Genomic DNA, 23,383 nt, shown 5'->3' with positions numbered 1-23,383 from the left:
GAATACCATTAAATGTCCTTCAGTTTGCTTTGGCTGAAATCTATTTTTATGCAAAATTAAGTTGTTTTTGGTGGATCCTTTCCTAAACTGATTGGTATCTTGACTGCCCAATTGTGAGAATGATTAATTTTGTCTGTGTTCCAATTGCTGCTCATAGGTGACTTCAAATAGCATATTTAACACAGGACAGTTTGCGGCTAATAATTGCCTTCACACAACATGCAGGGCCCTTTTTATTATGTAGCTTGTTGTGTGAATTCAATCCATTTACCGTATTTTTCGGAGTATAAGACACACCTTTTTCCTTCAAAGAGGCTGAAAATCTGGGTGCATCTTATACACCGAATACAGCATTTTTGCCTCCTGAAACTACGCCCCCTTCACTAAAATGGCTGTGCAGAGCCTTTAGGAGGCTTTCAGAGACCTCCTGGGGGCCGGGGAGGACAGAAATGAGTGAAAAATGGCCTGTTTTTTTCTCCCCAGCCCCCAGCAGCACTCTATAAGCTTCCTAAAGGCTATCCATGGTTTTTTTGACAAAAAAACGTGCCTGTTTTCACAAAAAACGGGCCTTTTTTGCTCATTTTTGCCCCCCTCCCAGGAGCACTCTACAAGCCTCCTAAGGGTTATTCATGCCTTTTTTAAAAAGAGGGGGCTGTTTTTGTGAAAAATGGGCTGTTTTGGGGAGGTTTGCAGAGTACAAAAACTTTTTAAAAAAAATTTCCTCTTCAAAACTTTGCTGTGTCTTATACTCTGAAAAATATGGTACTTGTCTAGTTAGTTGTGGGTGGGGGTGTCAGTGTATTATCCAGAGTCAGAAAATGGGTTAATTTGCTAAGAAATCTAAGAGTACTGTGTAAATATATTCTCTTGAGTTAATGCTAGACTTAGTTAGAAAAACCATACTAACTCAATATTTAACACATTAAAAAAGGATTCAACATCTAGCTGGGTGTCTATTAATGCAGAATTTTACATAAATGTGTCAGCAGCTTAAGCTATTCCATGCCAGTTCTAAAAATCCTGTGAGGTTTTTTTTTTAAAGAGAAACATTTTAATTAGCTTTTGCATTTGTCAGACTAAGTAGTGTTGACTAATGAATAAATAATAAAATTGTTTATTTTTGTTTTAAGAACTAAAGAGGCATCATGACTGTTTTTCCAGTTTTCTTCACAACAGCCAGTTAAGTTGGGTTATCATTGAGTAAAACTAGTCTAAAGTCACCTAGTATATATCTATGGCTGAGAGTGGATTTGAACCAAGATTTTTCTGGCCTTTTCTACTTACCCAGTCCTGCTACATTTACACTGGCCTTTTCCACTTACCCAAATATTCCATGGTAATTCCTGATGGGGTGGGAGTCAGAATATAACATGAAATGAAACTCCACTTCCTTCTAGCACTGATGATATTACCTAGTTGAGTAATGAAACATCTCCAAGCAAACAACCAAGCTCAGAGATCATTAGCTCCTACAGTTCAACCCTGAGCTACAAACATGGGTGAGTTCCAGCACTTGATGCATGATTGATGCGCGCATATGCACAATGCAATAAAAATTGCTCTGAGCATAAGCAAAAAACAAGATGGCGGCACCTATGCTGGTTTGGGAGCGTGGCAGGTCTGGGTCGCTGCTGGTTCCAGCAACCCAGGCCACCAAACCACTACCAGTTCAGCCAAACCAGTCCGAACCAGTAGGAACGCACCACTGGCTACAAATATTCTTCTATTCTCACTATGCTATCCATCCTCCTCAATTTTTGACCACCCACACAAATGCCAGTTGTAGTTTGCCCCATCTTCAAGGGCAGTCCCGCATCTTTAATGCACTTCAGTAGTCTCGTGTGTAGGTCCTAAAGGTGTGAATAATATATTTATTTATCCAACAACTTCTACTACAACCGCTGCAGCGGTAGGTTTCACATATTGTTACCGCCGGTTCGGCCTGCGCATGCCCACTTGCATCGCCCCTTCCGTGCATGCGCTTTCCGCCCATACACTTTGCTCACACACGTACCTTCCCTGCATGTTCCTGGCTTCGAAAACATGCCTTTATAGGACAGCATATAGCCAGGGCAGCTGGCCGGGGACGCACCCACCCGCGATTTCAATAACCAGGCTGCCAAACCACTACCAGTTTGGGCAAACCGATCCGAATCGGCTGAATACCACCCCTGATACACTGAAATCACTTATCTCTTTGCCAGACCTCTTTTCTCAATTCTAAACCAGAGGTGGGTTCCTACCAGTTCGCACCTATTCGGTAGAACCGGTTCGTCAAATCTACCGAACCGGTTAGAAGAGGTTCCACCAGTGGACCCGGAAAGCAGGCCACACCTACAGAAGAGGTTCCAAATTTTTTTGAAACCCACCACTGGTCCTTGGATATGATTATTCTACACTATCATGCTCATATTTATAAAACTCAGTGCCTCTGTGAAAGGTAAGGATGACTATTGCATTTGTGGTGCAATCGGAGCATTGCGTGTGTTGAAGTTGTTTTAACGCAAACCAAAGATGCCTTTTAAAAAACAAGTTGACATCATATTCTTATGCATGCCGGTGCTGTGTGTGAGGTAATTTAAGGTGGTTCTGACAAGTGTCGTCGGCATCTTCATATCCGGTCACATGGGCGGCAAGCCACTCCCATGTGGTCACATGGGCGGCAAGCCACTCCCACAAAGGAGGCCATGCCCACAGAGTAGGTTCGAACAATTTTTGAAACCCACCACTGTTCTAAACCTAAACCCTAGCATGTGAAATTTAGAGTTGTAGAATTACAACTTTAATTCTTCAGAAAAGTTATAATAGTCCCAGCAATGGCTTTTTGAGAACATAGGCTCTTGCTTCTACAGGCAGCATGGCCTGTCCCTAATGAGGGACGCCTGCAGTTATATTATCAGCTTCTTCTATTATTTTATAGGCTGCTAGGGAGAATGTTCAATCTGAGACGTTCCAGTGGACTCTCTAAAGTTTTAAAGGAGATGACTTGGCTGGCCACTGTTCCAGAGAGGGTAATTCTCACAAACGGGACTGGAAGTGCTCGCGGGAGCCAGCAGCAGCTCTGCTCCACTTTGAAGACTAGCACAGATTCCCGTTTTCAAAGCCCGTCTGTCTCTTCACGGTCTTGGCACAGCCTCCAGTCGCTTGCTCACCCACTACCCTGTCTAAGCCTTGCTCTAAAAATAATGCTGATGGATTTTCCAGAAGCAGCCTTGCCTAGGTCTGAAAACAGCTTTTGATCTTCAGAAGTTAAATCTCCGGCTTTCCCTTGGCAGAACAGATATCAATTATGGGCCTTTTGTACACGGGCCATCTGGAAAAATAATGGTACGTGGCTATAGTTTGGCTCGGCTGACTGGACAATGGATTTCTTCTTCTTCTTCTTCTTCTTCTTCTTTCTCTTCTTCTTCTTCTTCTCTTCTTCTCTTTCTTCTCCTTCTCCTTCTCCTTCTCCTTCCTTCTTTTCCTTCTTCTTTCTTCTTCTCCTCCTCCTCCTCCTCCTCTCTCTCCTCCTCCTTCTTCACCTAACTGTTCACAGGTGGTCGGTTGGATTTATGAATCGATCGTTCAGAAAAAGCTGAAAGCAGAGGGAAGGGAGGGAAGAAGTCCGTACACTGGGATTTAAGATGAAAGAGCTGGGAGGGAGACTTCTGCAAAATTAGATTGCTGTTTCCATTTAGAGACGAAAGAGATAGCGAGGCCAGTTCTGGAGCCATTAATCTTCTTGAGACATCAGATGGGAAGTTCCTTCCAATTTCTGCTGCATGAGTTTTCAGATACCAGGTTCCATATTTCATGGAATATATGGGACGTTTTCCAATGAATCACAAGAAGGGTTCCCCCCCCGCTCTTGTCTCATGTAGGACAGATGTTCACAAGCTGAAATCCTATATATCTCCTGGGTGCAATGCCCAAAACCTGCTATCAAATTGTCATTTTTAATAGGAGAGAAGCTGAGCTTTATGACCCAGCCAGCATGCTTTGCAAATGATTTGGAAGAAGGGCTGTGGGATGTTCAGGAGCCCAACATCTTACTGTAGCTCATTAAAACAGCCCAATCTTCTCCATGCTTCTGTCTGTAATAGTGTTGGTGAACCTTTTATGCTGAAATGGGAGCACGCACACATGCGCGAGCACCAGAAACTGGAAGAGCAGCTGCCTGGCACCACGGGCAGGAATGCCGGAAACTGGAAGAGCAGTTCTAAAGAGCTGAGCTTCCGGTTTCTGTCATACATGCGCACGTGAAGACCAACTGACTGGCGCACATGTGCATACCAAAAACTGAAAGCTCAGGTTCCGGGGGCGTGTATGCATGTCAGGGAGCTGCTCTTCCAGTTTCTGGCACTCCTATGCTGGCCGGCTCACATGTGCATGCTGGAACCCAGAAGAGCAACGGACGACGACTGGAATGCCTAGAGAGATCCAAGAAGCTTCTTCAGCTCTGACTGGATGGTGGGGAATGGAAGGATTTATACTCCTTGCAGACATCTGGACATCTACATTCTTTTAGCGGATTGTTAAGGTCACCTGGAGGTTTATCTGTGTCATCAGGGTCACCTGAGTGGTGGAAATTGGTGTGGAGCCTTCTTGGATCTGTTGAAAGGATTGTGTCATAGATTGGAGATAGATGAAGTTTCTTCAGAGCTGAAGAAGCTTCTTGGATGAAAAGCGAAACGACAGCCATGATCTGGATGGCTGAGAATCTTCACAGACATATAGAACTGAAAAGATAGGACTCTGCAGAGGTGATCTGCAACGCTTCTGACGTTTGCATTCCTCCTGGAGAACTAACTATATATTTGCAAGTTCAACCTTTTAGAAAAAGTCAAAGATGAAGCAATGAATAGCTGCCCTTCAGTTGTTCTTGGACAGATAACTCCCTCTGAAGATTGGCATTTTGCTTTGCACTTAAGATAGCTCCCTGTTTAAAATCCGCTTTATGAAACAAGCATCTAAAAAGAGAACGGGAACAATAAAATTCAGTAGGACAAGAAACTGTGGACTTCAAGGAAATTACCTGTAGATGCCCTGGTGCCCAGACACACCAAGTTCATAATCTCAGATACAAAATCTTACACAGCAGATTGTGTGTGGGATTCTAAGTGTCAACTTTTCTTTTTAAAACCAAGATAGAAAAGAGGGACCTGTTAGAAACCACTCAGTGCCTAAAATAAAGATTCCTTTGGACTAATCTTTCTTTCTCCTGGTCTGTGAAAACTGTGACCTGTCTAGATTGTGGGGAGCATATTCACTCATGCCTCCAAAAGTTATGAGTTATCACTTTCACTTTTGTCCTTGGTCATGCTGGCTGGAGTAAAACTCAAAATAACCATAGGAGTTGCATTCAGCTGGGGCAACCTCTTGAGATCTACTTCTAAACTTCCCACCCAAACACTAACTGACTGACTGGATAGAGAGGATTCTTGGTTTGAAAGAGGGGTAAAATACACTATCTGTGTTAAAATTAAACAGCTGAAGAAAATGATATTAAGTTACTCTTTTATAAAATGTTAAAAGGTTACTTTTGTATTCTTATACAACGTTAAATGTATAAGCCATTATATTCTTGCCTAAAATGTGTAGTAAGTTACTGTGCTTTTGCTAATCCCAAAATGTGTTCAGTAAACAGGACAAGATAACCTTTGTTATTCCAAGCTGTTTACAGGTGCCTATGTACAAGTTAGATAGGAAGCCATCTGCTCAGACAAAAGGCACCAGAAAAAACCAAATAAGAGATAGGGGCCTCTGAAGAAATGGTCAAGTTGACTCTTTAGAGTATGGAATGATGAAAGAAATGCCTTATATGAATGAGCAGGAGGGAAAAAGATTCTTGGGATTAGAGTGTATAAAATGTATTGTTTGAATGCTATTCTTTGCTCTCCTTGTACTTGATCCACTTGGGAAGAGACTTGGAGGCCCGCTTTGCAAACACTTTTGTTTTTCTGTAAATAAACCTTTTTGAATTGTGAACCAGACTTGTCTCTGTCTCTTTAATAGTTGGGTTTTTATCTCACACAGCTCTCTTTCTCTCAACAGAGGGGAGTAATATTACACTAGCTATCTCCTGTTTACAACATAGTCCTTTCAGCAGGTCCAAAAAGGTTCCACACCTATTTGCACTCCGATTCAGGTGACCCAGAGTAGCCAGATAAACCCCTTTGTAGCCTCAAAAGCTCTCAGAGAGTGTGCTAACAAGCAGATGATTTCAAAGGAGTATGTATCCCCCACAACCATTCAGTCCAGGGGTGGGTTTCACATTTTTTTTTACTACTGGTTCAGTTGGCATGGCTAGGTGGGGGAGGGGGCATATGACTGAGTGGGCATGGCCAACTTGATATCACTCATGCACACTCAGTCACATGACCCACTCACCAAGCCACGCCCACCGAAACTGTGGCGAAAAGTTTTGAAACAGCAAAGGACCCAGAGATGGCCGAACCGGTAGTGATATGGTGGCCTGGGTTGCTGGAACCAGCAGGAACCCAGGCTTGCCACTCCTCCGAACTGGTTCCCCGCTTGCTGCCATCGCCAGCGTGTTTTTCAGTCCTGCGCATGCACAGAACAATTTTAATTGAAGTGCATATGCGCATGCACAAGCAAACCGGCAGTAAAGCCGGCCAGGTCCCACCCTTGGAAGGACCATCCCACGGTGCCTCTGCCAGTAAAAATGGAGCTCGGGAGGCCGCTGGTAGAGTGCTTGGGCCACCACAGGCACCCACGACACGGGTGACATTGAGATGACCACACCCATCCCGCCCTCCCCCCACCAGGTCAAACACAACCCTGATGCGGCCCTCACTGAAATCAATTTTGACTAGAATCTAGCCTCGATTAAGGATTAGCAATAAAGCAGGTGCTTCACCAGTAGATGGCAGTCACTGTCCTCCAAAATAAAGAAAGCAAAATGTATGTACATCTATTTTTCAAAAATATTCTCTTTTTGGTCGAAATATGAAATTGTGGTAATTGGCTGCATTCTTTACATGTATCTCCCAGGATTTGGAACATTTTAAATTTCTTTGCAAGATTGCATAATCACACTTACTACCAGAAGGGTTTGTAAACCGTTAGGCAGAATATACTAGACTTAATAACACAATTATAGGATTCATTCCTAACTTTATTTCCAACATATAATCCAAAATAAAATATTGTTTGAACCTGACTTATAGCTCAAGAATGATTTACTTTGTCCCACCAGTTCCGTGATGGCGAACTTATGGCACGCGTGCTACAGGTGGCACGCGGAACCATGGCTGCGGGCACACGAGGCGTTGCCCTGTTAGCGCCAGTGCGCATGCTGGCCAGCTGATATTTGGCCTCAATTTTCGGCCATTTTTCCTGGAAAGAATCTGGAGCCTGGGGAGGGTGAAAAACAGACCTACCGCCCACTGATGGAGTAAGCTGTTTTCGCCCTCCCCAAGCTCTAAGAAAGCCGTGCGTCCTAATTAACTAATTTGGGATTGAGGGAAAAGTCCTATAAATTTTATTAATAAATCATTGTTTAAAGACGGTTATAAAGTTATAATATTGTGTGGGCCTGGAGAGGAAAGGTTAGGTAATCAGTAAATAACCTTTAGTTAACTACAATAACAATGAAATGTTAATGGACAATATTTAATGATACATAACAGGTGTGTTACGGGGCGGGGGGGGGATGCTAGATATCTTACTTAACCGAATTAATTTAAAGGTGTAATGGTATTGGAGATCTATTGAAATTGTAAATGAACGCCTATACGTGGTTGTCTCTTCTAATATAAATGAGTCTAGATAAAAACATGTTTAAACAATGGTAACCAAATGAGAATTATGATACAGGATAGTAAAATACATAACTTTCTTGACTTAAAACATGATTTGAATGAAGTATATGTAAGGACTGTGGAAGAAACGCACGGAATATTTTGTAACCAATTGATACGCTTTCAACAAGATGTAACGAAAGATGTTTTTTTTCTTTTTCTTTTTTGTTTAACTAAAACAATAAAAAAATTTCTCAAAAAAGAAAGAAAAGAAAGCCGTGCGTGCATGCGCGGGGCAGTGGGGGGATCACACATGCATGAGCAGAGGGCATGGCGTGGGGGAGCATTAAATTATGGGGGTGGGCATGCGTGCACATGCGCATTCTTTTGGCACCCGAGGCGAAAAAAGGTTCGCCATCCCTTCACCAGTTACTTTATATCTTATGCCAAGAGGTTTTCTTTAGAAATACCAACATTCCAGGAGTGGGTTGCTAACCGGTTTACTACTGCTTTGCTCGTGCTTGTGTGCAACACTTCTGTGCATGCGCAGAAGCATCCGGGTAAGTTGGCGGAGTCTCCTGCCACCGCCACTACCAATTCGGCCAAACCGGGAACAACCCATCTCTGCAACATTCACAGGGGGAAAAAGGGAGGTTATACAATGTATGCTTTCCATTTCCATTTGTTGTTTCTAGAAAACCACAGGCCTTCTTCAGTTATTTACAGTGTTTGCTTTTTCCCTTAGCACAAATGCCAGCTGGTCTTTGATAGTCTGTACACAAAGTGAATACTAAGTCCAACTGTAGAAAATTGAGTGTCAACCCACCAAGACAACTGAAATATCTTGGGTCTATAAAACTCAAACTTCCAATGACCTCTTGGCGGTCTCCATATTTACAACTTTTATCTTCACCCTTGTACAAGGCAAGTTCAGTATATTGTCCTTGTAGTGTCTCTAAAAGATGCATAAGTCTGTGCATTTAAAGAAGGGACTTTGGAGGTCTTCTAGTTCAATCCCCTGCCCAAGGCAGGAGACCTTATACCATACTGGACAAATGGATGTCCAATCTTTTCTTGAAAACCTCCAGTGATGAAGCACCTACAATTGTGGGAAGAAAGCTGTTCCATTCATTAATTGCTCTCACTGCCAGGAAATTTCTCCTTAGTCCCACGTAGGAGCTCTCTTTAACAAGCTTCACACATTGCTTCTTATCCTACTCAGGTGCTTTGGAGAGTAAGTCAAGACCCTCTTCTCAGCAACTGTCCCTCGAGTACTGGAAGACTTTAACTGGTCAGGGTAGTTGAAGTCCCCCATGATTACAGTGGTGTGTTTCCTGCACATCTTAGCTAACTGGTTAGCAAAAAGTTCATCTATTTCTCCCTCAGGTGGGCTTCAAAAATTTCAGCAACGGGTCCTCTGCCTGGTTGTTGAGTGGGCGTGGCTGTGTTGGGCATGGCCTAGTCAGCCTCCTGCACCACAGTGTGGTGGAAGCGTTTTTGCCTTCCCCAGGGTCTGGAGACTTTCCTTCTGCTTCTGGGGGGGGGGGGGACTGCATCTCCCGGGCTCTGGAGGCCCTCCAGAAGCCAGAAACTAGCATTTCCGGCCTTCCGGAACGTCTAAGAGGCCCATCTTTCCACAACCCGGAGCTTCCTGCACTTACCTACAAAGGCCCTGCACTTACCTCGCATCCAAAATGGGCTGTGGGAGACTCCTGGGAGGGGAGGAGAGGGATAGTGGGCTGGGCTGGGCCAGCCAGGGATGGGATTTGGATGTTCTCTGAACCAGCCATAACATTAGCTACAGGTTCTCCTGAACCCAGGCGAACGTATAGCAGCCCACTCCTGTATACACCTATAGCAATGTCATTTCTTTTTCCTCCAATATTCACCCACATGTATTCAAGAGGGCTTTACATATTGCTATAAGGGTGTAATGATTTCTCACATGCAGTGCAATTCCCCCTACTTTTTGTGGGGTCTGTTTCTTTTGAACTATTTATAGCTTTCTGTAGAAAACAAATATTGATTGAATTCTAAGGAGGGATTAAAGAAACGTAAGGCATCACTCAGCAGTGACCTTAAAGTCTACCAGTGGTAAAAAAGCATTCCCAGTTGCTGAAGACATGTCCCTCCCCCAACATAGACATTGCTGTATTTGTGTATTTGGGGAAGAAAAGTCCACACATCTGTAGGCACCAGTTTCGGGAGGTCAGCTCTGGGACCATTTGCCAAAATCAAGACGTAGCATCTGCTGAAGAGCAAGATGAGACAGAGAAGAAAATACAAACTTCAGGGAAAAAATGGCAAAAGAAGGGTCAAAAATAGAGAGGAATTTTTTAATTTGTAGGAGAAAAATGAGCAAAGAATTTTGCACTCAGTATGTTTTTCTGGCTAACCCAAGTAACACTTTTCTTGGTAGAGAGGATTTCAACTCTAAAGTGCCCAATTCCTGGCAGAGGTGGGTTCCTACTGGTTCGGACCGGTTCGGTTGAGTAGGTAGTAACTCAGCCGGTCATGCCCCCAAATTGGTTCTATCGGCAGAGCCGTAGGCGCCCCATCTTGTTTTTTGCTTCTGCACATGCGCAGAAGCATTTTTTACTACTGCGCATACGCGCTTAGAGCACATTGAGCATGCAAGCGCACAAAGCATGTCCCTGAGCGAACTGGCAGTAATAGAAGCCGGAACCCATCCCTGATTCCTGGCTGTAATAAACATCAAGCAAGAAAGCATACTAGATTACAAGCATCTTGCATCCATTAAGGTCAAACATGGAATGTGACTACAGGGCAATAAGAAAGGAGAAACTGCTAAGAAAGAAAAGCTGCACACTTCCCAAGTGACAATATTTTAATGACACAATGTTGTTTGAAGCAAGCATGATTTCAAAAAAAATAATAACAATCTCACAGGAACTGAACTGGTTTATCTAGAAATCAAATGATAGACGGGATTGGGAATCAAAACATCTGACCCTTCTGCTCTCCCCTCCCCCCCACACACACAAAAGAGAAGATACGTGTTACATTAAAGCATCAGGAGGCTAATCTGGTGATTTTTTTGAGCGGCTCCTTCAACTGAGCTTCCACACAAAAGCGTTTGCATTCTGAGGACAGTTATTGTGACACACACAGCTAATAATGGACATCACCGGATGTTGGATGGTGTTGCCTTGAGGGCAACGGAATTCCACCTGGATTGTTTTTGTCGTGTGTGGCGTGCAGCACCGTCCATCATTGCAGATGCCACAGTAACGGGGTTTATACATCTGGATGCTGGTGCAGTTCTGGTACTCCAGATGGAAAGCAGCGGGAGGTCTTATAGTTCGGAGGCATTTTTTCCCTTTCTACGAGAAAGCACAGAACATTAATTAGGTGGACTCTCACATTCAATTTGATGCAACATAACCGTGATACATTAAAATGGAAGGGGTATCATTTCAATGACTTGTAATTCTTTTTGGATTAGAATGGAAGCCAGACTGTCTGGGCTAGGATGCAAAATAAGAAATGTGTGCAGAAAAGGTTTAGAGAGATTCTTAGTCATCCAGGTCATGGTTGTCTCAAAGCTGCTTTTTCAAAAGACTGGACTTTGTTTTTTCCCTTGAGGAAGAAGACGACGTCTCGCTTCTCATCCAAGAAGCTTCATCAGTTCTGGTTCGATGGGGGAGTGGAGGGGGATGGAAGGATTAGTTCTGTGCAGAAACATGTTGTATGGAAAACTATATCCTTAGACCAAGTCTGGCATAATAAAAATACCTTTCGCATAAAGAGGTATTGAAAGGCCAGTCATCTAACAGATGAGCACAATTCAAAGCCCACGGATAGTGTCTCCTCAAATGGTGACGAAATGTTTGCAACTAAATTGCCAAGCTCGGATCTCAAACCAACAGCCCCAAAGTCTGGCAATTTCAGAATTGCATGGTTATAGTGAAACTGCAGAAAAAAACTGAGGAATTAATGGAGTTCTAGGCTGCTTAAACAGAGGGATAAAATCAAGATCACATGAAGTATAATACCACATTATAATGCCTTGGTAAGGCCACACTTGGAATACTGCATTCAGTTTCGGTTGCCACAATGTAAAAAAAAAATTGTTGAGACTCTAGAAAGAGTGCAAAGAAGAGCAACAAAGATGATTAGGGGACTGGAGGCCAAAAGATATGAAGAATGGTTGCAAGAACTGGGTATGTCTAGTTTAATGAAAAAAAGGACCAGGGGAGACATGAGAGCAGTGTCCCAATATTTCAGGGGTTGCCATAAAGAAGAGGGAGTCAAGCTATTCTCCAAAGCACCTGAGGGCAGGACAAGAAGCAATGGGTGGAAACTAATCAAGGAGAGAAGCAATTTAGAACTAAGGAGAAATTTCTTGACTGTTAGAACAATGAATCAGTGGAACGGCTTGCCTCCAGACGTTGTGAATGCTCCAACACTGGAAGTTTTTAAGAAGATATTGGATAACCATTTGTCTGAAGTGGTGTGGGGTTTCCTGCCTGAGCATGGGGTTGGACTAGAAGACCTCCAAGGTCCCTCTTCTTTGTGGCAGCCCCTGAGATATTGAAACACTGCTATCATGTCCCCATGTCCTTCTTTTCATTAAACTAGACATACACAGTTCCTGCAATTGTTCTTCATATGTTTTAGCCGCCAGTCCATTAATCATCTTTGTTGCTCCTCTCTGCACGCTTTCTAGAGTCTCAACCTCTTTTTTTATGACCAAAACTGGATGCAGTATTCCAAGTGTGGCCTTACCAAGGCATTATAAAGTAGTATTAACATTTCACATGAACCTAACTCCTCTGCCATAAAAGGGAATGTCCATTAGCACCCCAAATGTCTCTTCCTTCCTTAGAGAAAACTTTCCCAGGATAACCTTATAGTACACTGGGAAGTCTGACGCAGAAAGTTTGACATGGCTCAAAATCTTTGAAATATCCTTGGAGGTAGACCCCAATATTAAACCATACCAGCTGATCGTTTGTTAAAGAAATATGGAAAGTTGGGATATAGATGGAATCAACTCTTTAAACTGAGAGTTGAAGGATCGCCACATTATTGTATGGTAGGTGCTTCCAGGAGTACATTTACTGCTACTTCAGAGTTAATTAATTCAGAATAGAGCTGGAAGGTACCTTCAAGGTGTTCTAGTCCAACCCCCTGCTCAAGCAGGAGATCCTATGCTATTTTAGACAAGTGGCTGTCCAGTCTCTTCTTAAAAAGCCTCCAGTGATGAAGCACTCACAATTTCTGAAGGCCAAGCTGTTCCACCGGTTAATTGTTCTGTTAGGAAGTTTCTCCTTAATTCCAGGATGCTTTTCTCTTAATGTCAAGAACTACAAAGGTTTTCCATCTAAGACACTGCCTAGATGGGCTATTTTGATGGCCACCCAGTAGCACTGTAAGCTACTGTTTGAACTCAGCTGTTACTATGGTACAGATGGTAGCACCTACATAAAGCCATATAGGCTAGCTCCCAAAGACATCTGTCACAAGCATAGATTTTCATCCGTCTATTTTGTACTGGGCTCCCCCTAAGGCAGGGGTCGGCAACCTTAAACACTCAAAGAGTCACACTCACCACCCCGGTTCAATTCTGAAGCTGACCGGAAGTCCGTTTCCCCCATTTGTATTTGTATTTTATTATTTGTATGCCACCCTTCTGGGAGGACTCAGGGCAGCGAACAATTCAAGGGGGAAAAAGGGGGGAACATAAAAGACAAAATACAAATAATAAAGTAAACAAGTCGCACAACCATACATGTCGAGGGGAGGGAACTCATCACCCCCAGGCCTGCCGGCAAAGCCAGGTTTTGACGGCTTTTCGGAAGGCCTGGAGAGAGGTGAGGGTCTGAATCCCTGTGGGGAGTTCATTCCAGGGGCCGGAGCTGCCACAGAGAAGGCCCTCCCCCGGGTAATAGCCAGGTGGCATTGGCTGGTAGATGGCACCCGGAGGAGGCCAACCCTGTTAGATCTAATGGGTCTGTGGGAGGTAATTGGCAGCAGGCAGTCTATCAAGTACCCAGATCCAATACCATGAAGGGTTTTATAAGTTACGACTAGCACCTTGAAGCGTATCCGGAGACTGATCGGTAACCAGTGCAGCTTGCGGAGGATAGGTGTAACGTGGGTGTACCGAGGTGCACTCACAATCGCTCGCGCGGCTGCGTTCTGGACGAGTTGAAGTCTCCGAATACTCTTCAAGGGCTGCCCCATGTAGAGCCCCATCACAGAGTCTCCTCCTAGCGCGATGTCCTTTTTCCTCTACCTGTCCTAACCGAAAGTCCTATCGATTGTGGAGCCGACCAGCGATAGGGAGCCACAGCAGAGGGACGAAAGAGCCACCTGTGGCTCCAGAGCTGCAGGTTGCTGACCTCTGCCCTAAGGGGATCTTGCTCAACTTGTACTTCCTGGTTTTGCTGGGACTACAATTCTCATAATTCCTAGTCAACAAGATCATCAGGAAATCCCAGGAACTGCATCCAACCACATATCAGTTTGCTGATACGTTCATTGCTGCATCAGATTCCACATTGCACTCACAGTATATATGAGTTCCGACCAAAGGAATGTCCACATTGAATCAGTTTTGTGAATAGAACTATAAAATTAATAAATGGCTTGAGAGGTCATAGACCATCTTTTGAGACATTGGCTAGTCTGCAACAGTCCCATTGCTCTGGTTGCACTTGTGTTCAATGTGCACCACCAAAAACCTATGTTGCCGCAATGACAACTCCACTTCAGAAGCCACTTCTGCAGATAAATGCACCCTAAGTGACCTGCTGGATCAGGCTAAGATTCATATCTAGTCCACAGGTCTGCAAACTCGACAACTTGTGGACTTCAACTCCCAGAATTGCTCAGCCAGAATTTCTCAGAGTTGAAGTCTACAAATCTTAAAGTTGCCAAGTTTGGAGACCCCTGATCTAGTCCAGCGTGGCATTTCCCACAGTGGCTCAATCTAAGAGACCCAGGATACTGTTGTGGCCCGCCAGCGGCATGTGGAGCTGGCAGCAGATTCAGACAGTGAGTGGGTTGGGGAGGAACATGGGCTAGTCCTGGATCTGGGGAAGGCTCTGATGAGGACTGTGTGTAGGAGGCAGAGAGGGGGCCAGAGTTGTATGCCAATCATCAGCTGCCTTCAGCTGATGATTGGCATACTTCTGGAGTAGAGTTGTCATTGCGGCAACATAGGTTTTTGGTGGTCAGACATCAATGAGGCAGATGAACAGCTGGAGCCTGTTCCCAGTGTGTGCATGCAGAGAGTTGCTAGACAAAGGGAATAGCTAAAGAACAGGGGTCGACTTGGGAGTAAGGCCAGAGGTGGACGATGAATGGCCTCACCCAGAAGAAATAAAAGAGGAGCGAAAGGTGAGTGGACTTTTCAGGAGACAATTAGTTTGCTTAATTCATTGTGACTCTCCGAGACTCCTTGCCAAGTTTTGCAGATATTGGCCTGGCAACTCTCCAAGCCAGATAAGGTCTGTGACTGTAAATCCTCCTTTGGAAGACTTTGCTGAATGAGCAGAATTCACAGTAAATTAATAAAAGGGGTTTTTGTCGGGACAAGGAATTTGCTTCATGTTCTTGGGAAGCCTCGGTCAGAAGAGACACTCACAAACAGGTTGGTAGAAATAACTGAAATAAGAAACTTAATAACCATCTCAACCTTTATCTCCAAGCCAAAGTTCAACATGCTCTTCTCTCCAAAATTAATACAGATTAGTATCATGACTTGAACATACTGTAAGCCATACCTTATCAGGTGGTGGACTCCTTCCACAGGGGCGCACTTCACATAGCCTCACCTCTTTCACCATCTCACACATTGGGTTCTTGTTGGTGACTCTGGTAGAGGCTCCCATGCCACAGCTGGTGGAACATGCACTCCATTGCGTTGTCTGCTCAATGCAGTTAGAACCGGAGTCAGAACCTTCAGCCCCCAAGGTAGCTTCCTGTCTGAATCCTGAAGGCAAAATTGTGACAATGAACTGTTCAGTTGCCCACAGATTCTCACACAGTCAAAGATTAAGATATTCGCTCCAAACTGGAAAGGATATAATTGGCTATCAGTGCATGGCTCAATCATGTCCGGTGGGCTGCAAAACACTTTATCACCCTGTAATCCCTTTGATTAGGGTGGAGTTGGAGCTGCGAATGGAGCTGAGCATTTACAGGCCGGATGCCCTTCCTGACACCTATGCGGAGTTCACAGCAGATATTTTCTCTTTGCGCCCTAATAGAGAAATACCTGTCTCTGCCTAGAATTGAATTCTCAACCATCCAAGTGGAGGCTACTAAAGATGATAACTTTTGCAAAAAAACAAAAAGGCAAATAAATTCAACCATAAGGGCCACACCAGGAAACCTATTATACAGGTCCTGCTGCACATTGATTGCATTATAGTTTCAATCTATTTCTGTGTCTAATTTAAGTTGCTGTTGCTGGCAAAGTTCTAGGATATCCGACATGCCATCTTCTTCCAACATGGCCCAGTCCTTAACTACTAAATACAGGTGCTCCTTTACTTATGACAACAGTTGGGAATAGAACTTCCATCACTAAGCAATGTGGTCATTAAGTGCTCACTGCTGTGACATTTTTGCCATGGTCGTTAAGCAAATCACACAGCTGTTAAGCAAACCTAGCTTCCCACACTGATTTTGTCAGGAGTTCCCATGGAAATTTGCAAATGGCGCTCATGTGGCTGCAGAATGCAGCAACTGTCATGATGACATGCCGGTTGCCAGTGCCCAAATTTGAGTGCATGGATGCAGCAACCATTGTAATTGTGAAGACCTGTTGTAAGTCTCTTTTTCAGTGCTATCATAACTTCAAACAGTCGCTAAACAAATGGTCATAAGTGGAGGACTGCCTTATAATTCACCATCAAAAGACATTAGAAGATGATAAATAAGAATTTACCACAGAGGAAAAAAACGTACTAGGGAAATAGAAACATTACATTTAAGTTTCCAGCTGTTATGTCATTCCTCTTCTGAATGTTCATTGATGTAAGGGTTGACAACTAATTTCCTTTCTCAAGGTATTCATTGTCTTCTTTTTTGTACACTACATTGATTTAATATTTGTTTAGTTTGCTGCCTTGGGTTCCTCTTGATCAAGAGGAAGTCGATAAATATTTCCACTTGAGTAAACTGCAATTTTAAAAAATGATTTTCAAGAAACTATGTATTTTGTAATATAGCAAGGATAACCTTCTCTGCGAGGTCCCAAATCTATACACAAGATGGATTTTTAGTCAATCTAATATAGACACTGAGGTTTGAAGGGCTGCATTTATCTAATGGGCTAAACTTAATTTTATAGAAAGATAGTTCTTGACTTATGACCACAATGAAGCCCAAAATTTTGTTGCTAAGCGAGACAGTTGCTAGGAGAATTTTGCCTCATTTTATGACACTTTTGACACAGTTGTTAAGTGAATCCTTGCAATTGTTAAGTCAGTAACACGGTTGTTAAGTGAGTCTGGCTTCCCCATTGACATGACAACGGGACACAGCAACGGTCACAACTATGAGTCAATTGCTATGTGTCTGAATCTTGACCGTATGACCATGTGGATGCTGCAACAGTCATAAGTGTGAAAGATGGTCATAAGTAACATTCTTCAGTGTTGTTCACTAAATGGACTGTTGTAAGTTGAGGACTACCTGCATAACTACAAATTTTCATGGCAATTTATAATCAATACCAGCAATTAAAGAAAAAAAATCATCATGTCAAATATATACAGGACAAAATAAGCAGTAATCTAACAAAATAAAAGCAGCAATTAAAATTCATAGCAATATTGTTATTCAGTGTTTTGGGAGACTAAAATGACTTCGTCTTAAGGAAAGCCTTATGTGGTAGAATGCAACAGCTAGACTGTTCCTGGTATCTGTTTTCTTAGCTAGGAAAATAAATATTTTTAGATTTTAGGGCTATAACTGGACCTTCAAAAACTTGAGCACTTGAGCCGAGGTGGCGCAGTGGTTAAATGCAGCACTGCAGGCTACTTCAGCTGACTGCAATTCAGCAGTTCGGCTGTTCAAATCTCACGGCTCAGGGTTGACTCAGCCTTCCATCCTTCCGAGGTGGGTAAAATGAGGACCCGGATTGTTGTTGGGGGCAATATGCTGACTCTGTAAACCGCTTAGAGAGGGCTGAAAGCCCTATGAAGCGGTATATAAGTCTAACTGCTATTGCTATTGCTATTCTCAGAGTCCCTTCAAAATCAACCACTGAAGTGCAATTTTTTCATGACACAGAAAGATAAAATTTTGGGGAGCAACCACACTGAACGTGACTTTAAAATAATTCTCAATTATATTTCAATCCAATGATTGACCACCACCCCTCCCCCAATTGTTAAACTGTGGCCCAGGGTTTGTTCCCTCCAGGATCCATAGATTCACTATGTTGGTTTACAAGTTTCTCCACCCAATCTTAAAGAATTAAAAGCTTCAAGGCACCAGTTTTCATGTTCCATAAGTGTCTTCTGTTCGTTCAATGCAGTTGTCAAAAGATATCCAGGATCCTTAAGATAGGCCTTTCTCAGTGGTGGGGGGTCTCTGGAATTCTAAGCTTCTACAAGAGGTTGTGAGAGAAACCTTCTACAATCATAATCCGTGAGAGATTATGACTTGGGAAAAAAAACTTTGTAAACTTTGCAGGCCAAAACGGTGGGAATTTTATGCATGATGACTCAGTTGCCAGCCTGTTGTTTTTGCTGTTGCTGTAAACATTGTCAAACATGGATTGTGCAGGCTTCAAGAAAATCATTTGGTGGAGCTTGTATGCAATTCCTCCCCCCAATTTTTTTAAATTTTTATGCAGGGGTTCATTGGTGGTCACAGTAATTGAAAATACACACAGGATATTCACGGTATAAAATTAGTGAAATCTCCCTCCCTATGAATTGCATACATAAGGACAGGACATAATATCTCCCTTCCTTGAGAGCTTAATGGAAAGTGGACAGTATATATAATACCAGCTGGATACCCATGCTCCAGAGATGAAACTATGTTATCAGGCTTGATAAATTGACACATACAGCTTGAAAATTAATGTGAAGTTACATCGGCCTCTCCTCTCCCCTTCTCTTCCTCAGGCTGGCCCCATTGATCCCCTCCTATCCTCTTCTCTCCCTCAGGCTTGCCCCACAGAGGCCTCTCTTATCTCCTTCTCTCCCTCAGTCTATCTCCTTAGCATCAGAGCATTTTTCAGGTGGGAGAGGGAGCAGAATGTCTCATCTGCCAGCCCGCAGGCTGGATGAGTCACGTGCTGGCCATGCCCACATGGCAGTTGGAACAGAGTTCCTTTCAGGTGAGGAGGGGGAGTAGAATGTCTAACTCTTTAGCCTCAGAGTGTGTTAATAATAACATAAGAAATACTAATGATCTGATGGTCATTTAAAAAAAATCTTTCTTAGTGAGCACCTAGAAGTCGTGCGTGTTATATGGAGGTAATAATTAGCCATGAACTGTCCTGTGTTAAATATGGGTAGTTCTTGACTTACAATTCATTTAGTGACCATTCGATAGGGTTGATGACACTGAAAAGTGACTTACAATCATTTTTCGCACTTACGACCTTTGCAACGTGGTCACATGATATCATTCGGATGCTTAACAACTTGATTCACATTTATGACGATAGCCATGCGACCTTCTGGCAAGCAAAATCAACAAGGAAACCAGATTCATTTAACAACCCTGTTACTAATTCAACAAGTGCAGTGCTTCACTTAACAAACAGGGTGAGCAAAGTCATAAAGTGGGGGCAAAACTCAACAATTTTTTCACACAGCAACACAAATGTTGGGCTCAATTGTGGTCGTAAACGGAGGACCACTTGTATTTGTCGCTCAGGGTGGAAATGAGGAGTCCTTGGTGCTCTCTGAGCCAAGTTCAGAGAACACCAAGGAACTTTCATTTATTTTCTGTTTCTGGCCTTTGGCTCTTATAAAGTTGGAATGTATATCCATGTATGCCATATCTGGCTGTTTTATATCGATAGCCATAAAGCAATTTCATTAAGTGCCTATTTTTTTAGGTGTCTTTTGAGTCAGTCTTGACTTCTTGTGATTGACTGAACGTACCCTTGTAGCTTCCTTAGGGAGATTTCCCTAAATAGGAACGCAGTGGCTCATTGGCTAGAATGCTGAGCTAGTCGATCAGAAAGGTCGGCGGTTCGAATCCCTAGTGCCACATAATGGAGTGAGCTCCCGTTACTTGTCCCAGCTTCTGCCAACTTAGCAGTTCAAAAGCATGTAAAAATGCAAGTGAAAAATAGGGACCACCTTCGGTGGGAAGGTAACAGCGTTCCGTGCACCTTTGGCGTTTAGTCATGCCAGCCACATGACCACAGAGACGTCTTCAGACAGTGCTGGCTCTTTAGCTTTGAAACGGAGCTGAGCACCGCCCCCTAGAGTCGGGAACAACTAGCACATATGTGCAAGGGGAATGTTTACCTTTACCCTCTAGTTTCCTTAGGGAGATTTCAGAAGTAATTTGCCATTCCCATTTTTCAAGAGCTGAGAGGGAGGGACTGGCACAAAATCATCCAGATGATTTCAGCCTTAAGGGGACATAGTTTCCCAGTTTTGAGACTAGTGTCCTAACCACTACCTCAAACTGGCTCTAATGCCGGTTGCTTATTATAGGACATTGGGTGGAGAAGAAGGCTTTTAACAAGGCTTTCCCACAATTTGTTGTTAGTTGCGAAGTCGTGTCCGACTCACCGCGATCCCATGGGCAACGTTTCTCCAGGACTTCCTGTCCTCTACCATCCTCTGGAGTCCATTTAAGCTCAGGCCGGCTGCTTCAATGACTTCATCCAGCCATCTCCTTCTCTGTCATCCTGTTCTTCTTTTGCCTTCAATCTTTCCCAGCATTAAGAACTTCTCCAGTGAGTCCTTCCTTCCCGCAACACTAGAGGTTTTCTAACAGTATCACACTGATTTCACATGAGCCTTATGCTATAAGATTTAAACTGGACATTTTATGAGTGGCAGAATCTGGTGGCAAGGAACCAAAAATGAATCGCTGTCTTGGATGACTAATTCTGCATGGCTTTTAAGCATTATATTTAACCTCAGGGCCATCTTAAGAACTGAACATTTGATTTAAGGTTGTTTTGCCACACTGAGAAGGAAGCCAACATAAGCAAGATTTCTCCTGTCCCCCATACCATGGATAGTGCCTTTTCCAATAGTCAGTGAGACACAACCATTTTAAAGCTGAAGACCTTACTTGGTCCTTGAATAATGTGCCAAGAAGTCTACTCTAAAAAGAATTTAAGACCAGGACAAAGAAATGTGAATCATCATCATCAGAAAAAAAAATACTTAATGTTATTGAGTATTAAACACAAGTAACAGGGAACAATCAATTAACTTAAATACAGATAGTCCTTGACTTGTGACCACAACTGACACCAAAATTCCTATTGCTCAGAGACAGTTAAGTGAGCTTTGTCTTTTTTATGACCTTTCTTGCCAGAGTTTTAAAGTGAATCAGTGCAGATGTTAAATTACCACAGGTAGTCCTCAACGTACAACTAGAATTGAGCCCAACATTTCTGTTGCTAAGTATGGCCTTCCCAAGGCATTATAAAGTGATGTTAAAGACTCCATTTGATCTTGATTCTATCCCTCTGTTTATGCAGCCTAGAACTGTGTTGGCTTTTCTGGCAGCCGCTGCACACGGCTGGCTCATATTTAAATGGTTGTCCACTAGGACTCTAAGATCCTCTCACAGTTACTACTATTGAGCAAGGTACCACCTATACCAGCGATGGTGAACCTTTTTTGGCTCGCATGCCATAAGTGGGGGGAGGCAGGGGGGGGCGCATGCAGGAGTGCCGCACCCATAATAAAATGCACGACACACACCCAGTGCACATGCATGCACTAGAGACACCCCCCATTTTTTGCATGCTTTTTTGCCCTCCCCAGGCTCCAGAGGCTTTATAGGAGCCTGGGGAGAGCAAAAACAGCCCTCCACCCAGAAGCCCTCTGGAGGCTTCAGGGACCTTCAGGAGGCTTCCCTAAAGCCTCCGGAGTAGTCAAAATGACCCTCCAAGCAAAGCGGAAGTCCGTCCCCAAAATTCCGGTTTGCCCGTAGGGCTGATTTTTGCGCTCTGGAGGCTTCAGGGAAGCTCATGAAGCCTCTGGAGGGCCTCTCGGGTGGGGGGGGGAGACTCTTTTCGCCCTCCCCAGGCTCCTATAAAGTCACTGGAGCCTGGGGTGGGTGAAAAATGGCTTTAAAAAGGGGTGAACTCAGCTGGCCAGCGCGCACATGTGCGCTGGAGAACTGACATGGCAGCGCCTTGCGTGCCCTGACAAATGGCTCTGCGTGCCAGCTGTGGCACGCGTGCCATAGCTTTGCCATCACTGACCTATACTGTACCTGCACATTTTGTTTTTCTTAGAAACGTCTGTTCCTATCTGCCATAAATTCCCTCTCTAAGACTGGCATTGATAACTGGTCTTGAAGAGTCACAAGAGCACAGTAGATACTTCCAGAGAAGCAAAGACACAACTATAAAGCCTTTACACACCTTCCATTGCAAAGCCTGCGGTGTCCTCTGTGTTAGGATCACATGACCACTGTTCACAGCATTCCTTGGGAACTTCAACTTTCCTTGGGAAGGGGCATTCAGGGCCAGGAAGCAACAAATCAACATTGCAGAGGGGCACACAGCTGATCTGCCCATCCCTGCAGGTACAGTGGTATTTACAGTTGGGCTGGAAGGCCTCTCCACTTCGATAAATAATCCCATCAAAAACACAGTTGTCTCCTTCAAGGTCTGAAGTAGAAGAAAAGTAAATCAATCAAGCTGTGTGTGAATCTAGCTTGTTGGAATCCTCAGGTCATAACCCTACCAAGAGAAGGGAAGAAAACCAGTATGAAAAAGATCTTAAATCTAGCAAAAAGATCAAGCCACCTTCAAGCTGAACTCCTGGTGATTTCATGCACATCCATGCAGCATCCTTGGTACCACTGTGGCCATTGCCTTCTTGGTTTATGGAGATTCTTAGTCATCCAGGTCATGGTTGTCCCAAAGGTGCTTTTTCAAGAGACAACTGGACTTTCGGGGGGGGGGGGAATGTTGAAGACTTTTCGCTTCTCATCTGAGAAGCTTCTTCAGCTGTGACTGAAGAATTTCCCCACCATCCTCGTGCGCCAGTTGTGTCCCTACCTGAACCGGGAGGCCCTCACAACAGTCACTCGTGCCCTTGTGACCTCTAGACTGCATTACTGCAACGTGCTCTACATGGGGCAGCCCTTGAAGAGCATTCGGAGACTTCAGCTTGTCCAGAATGCAGCCGCGCGAGCGATCATGGGTGCACCTCGGTTCACCCACGTAACACCTATCCTCCGCGAGCTGCACTGGCTGCCTATTGGTCTTCGGATACGCTTCAAGGCGCTAGTCGTCACTTATAAAGCCCTTCATGGTATTGGACCTGGGTACTTGAGAGACCGCCTGCTGCCAATTACCTCCAATAGACCGATCAGATCCCACAGATTAGGCCTCCTCCGAATTCCATCCGCCGGCCAATGCCGACTGGCGACTACCCGGAGGAGACCCTTCTCTGTGGCTACTCCGACCCTCTGGAACGAGCTCC

General features: G+C 44.0%; 1 protein-coding gene across 1 annotated transcript in view; it reads right to left on the bottom strand.

Annotated features, from left to right (window-relative positions):
* Positions 1 to 10,122: 10,122 nt before the first annotated feature.
* CCN3 (cellular communication network factor 3) overlaps positions 10,123 to 23,383 on the bottom strand; it is a gene marked incomplete at its 5' end in the record, with an annotated part of 17,554 nt that continues 4,293 nt past the window's right edge. The window contains 3 exon segments of the mRNA XM_032222294.1: positions 10,123 to 11,089; positions 15,500 to 15,708; positions 22,315 to 22,563. Coding sequence (XP_032078185.1) covers positions 10,817 to 11,089; positions 15,500 to 15,708; positions 22,315 to 22,563 — 731 coding nt within the window.

Source organism: Thamnophis elegans, chromosome 8 (assembly GCF_009769535.1).
Source record: "Thamnophis elegans isolate rThaEle1 chromosome 8, rThaEle1.pri, whole genome shotgun sequence".
Lineage (NCBI taxonomy): Eukaryota > Metazoa > Chordata > Lepidosauria > Squamata > Colubridae > Thamnophis > Thamnophis elegans.
Note: the sequence above shows the minus strand (reverse complement) of the source record. Positions and strands in the feature narration are given on the sequence as shown.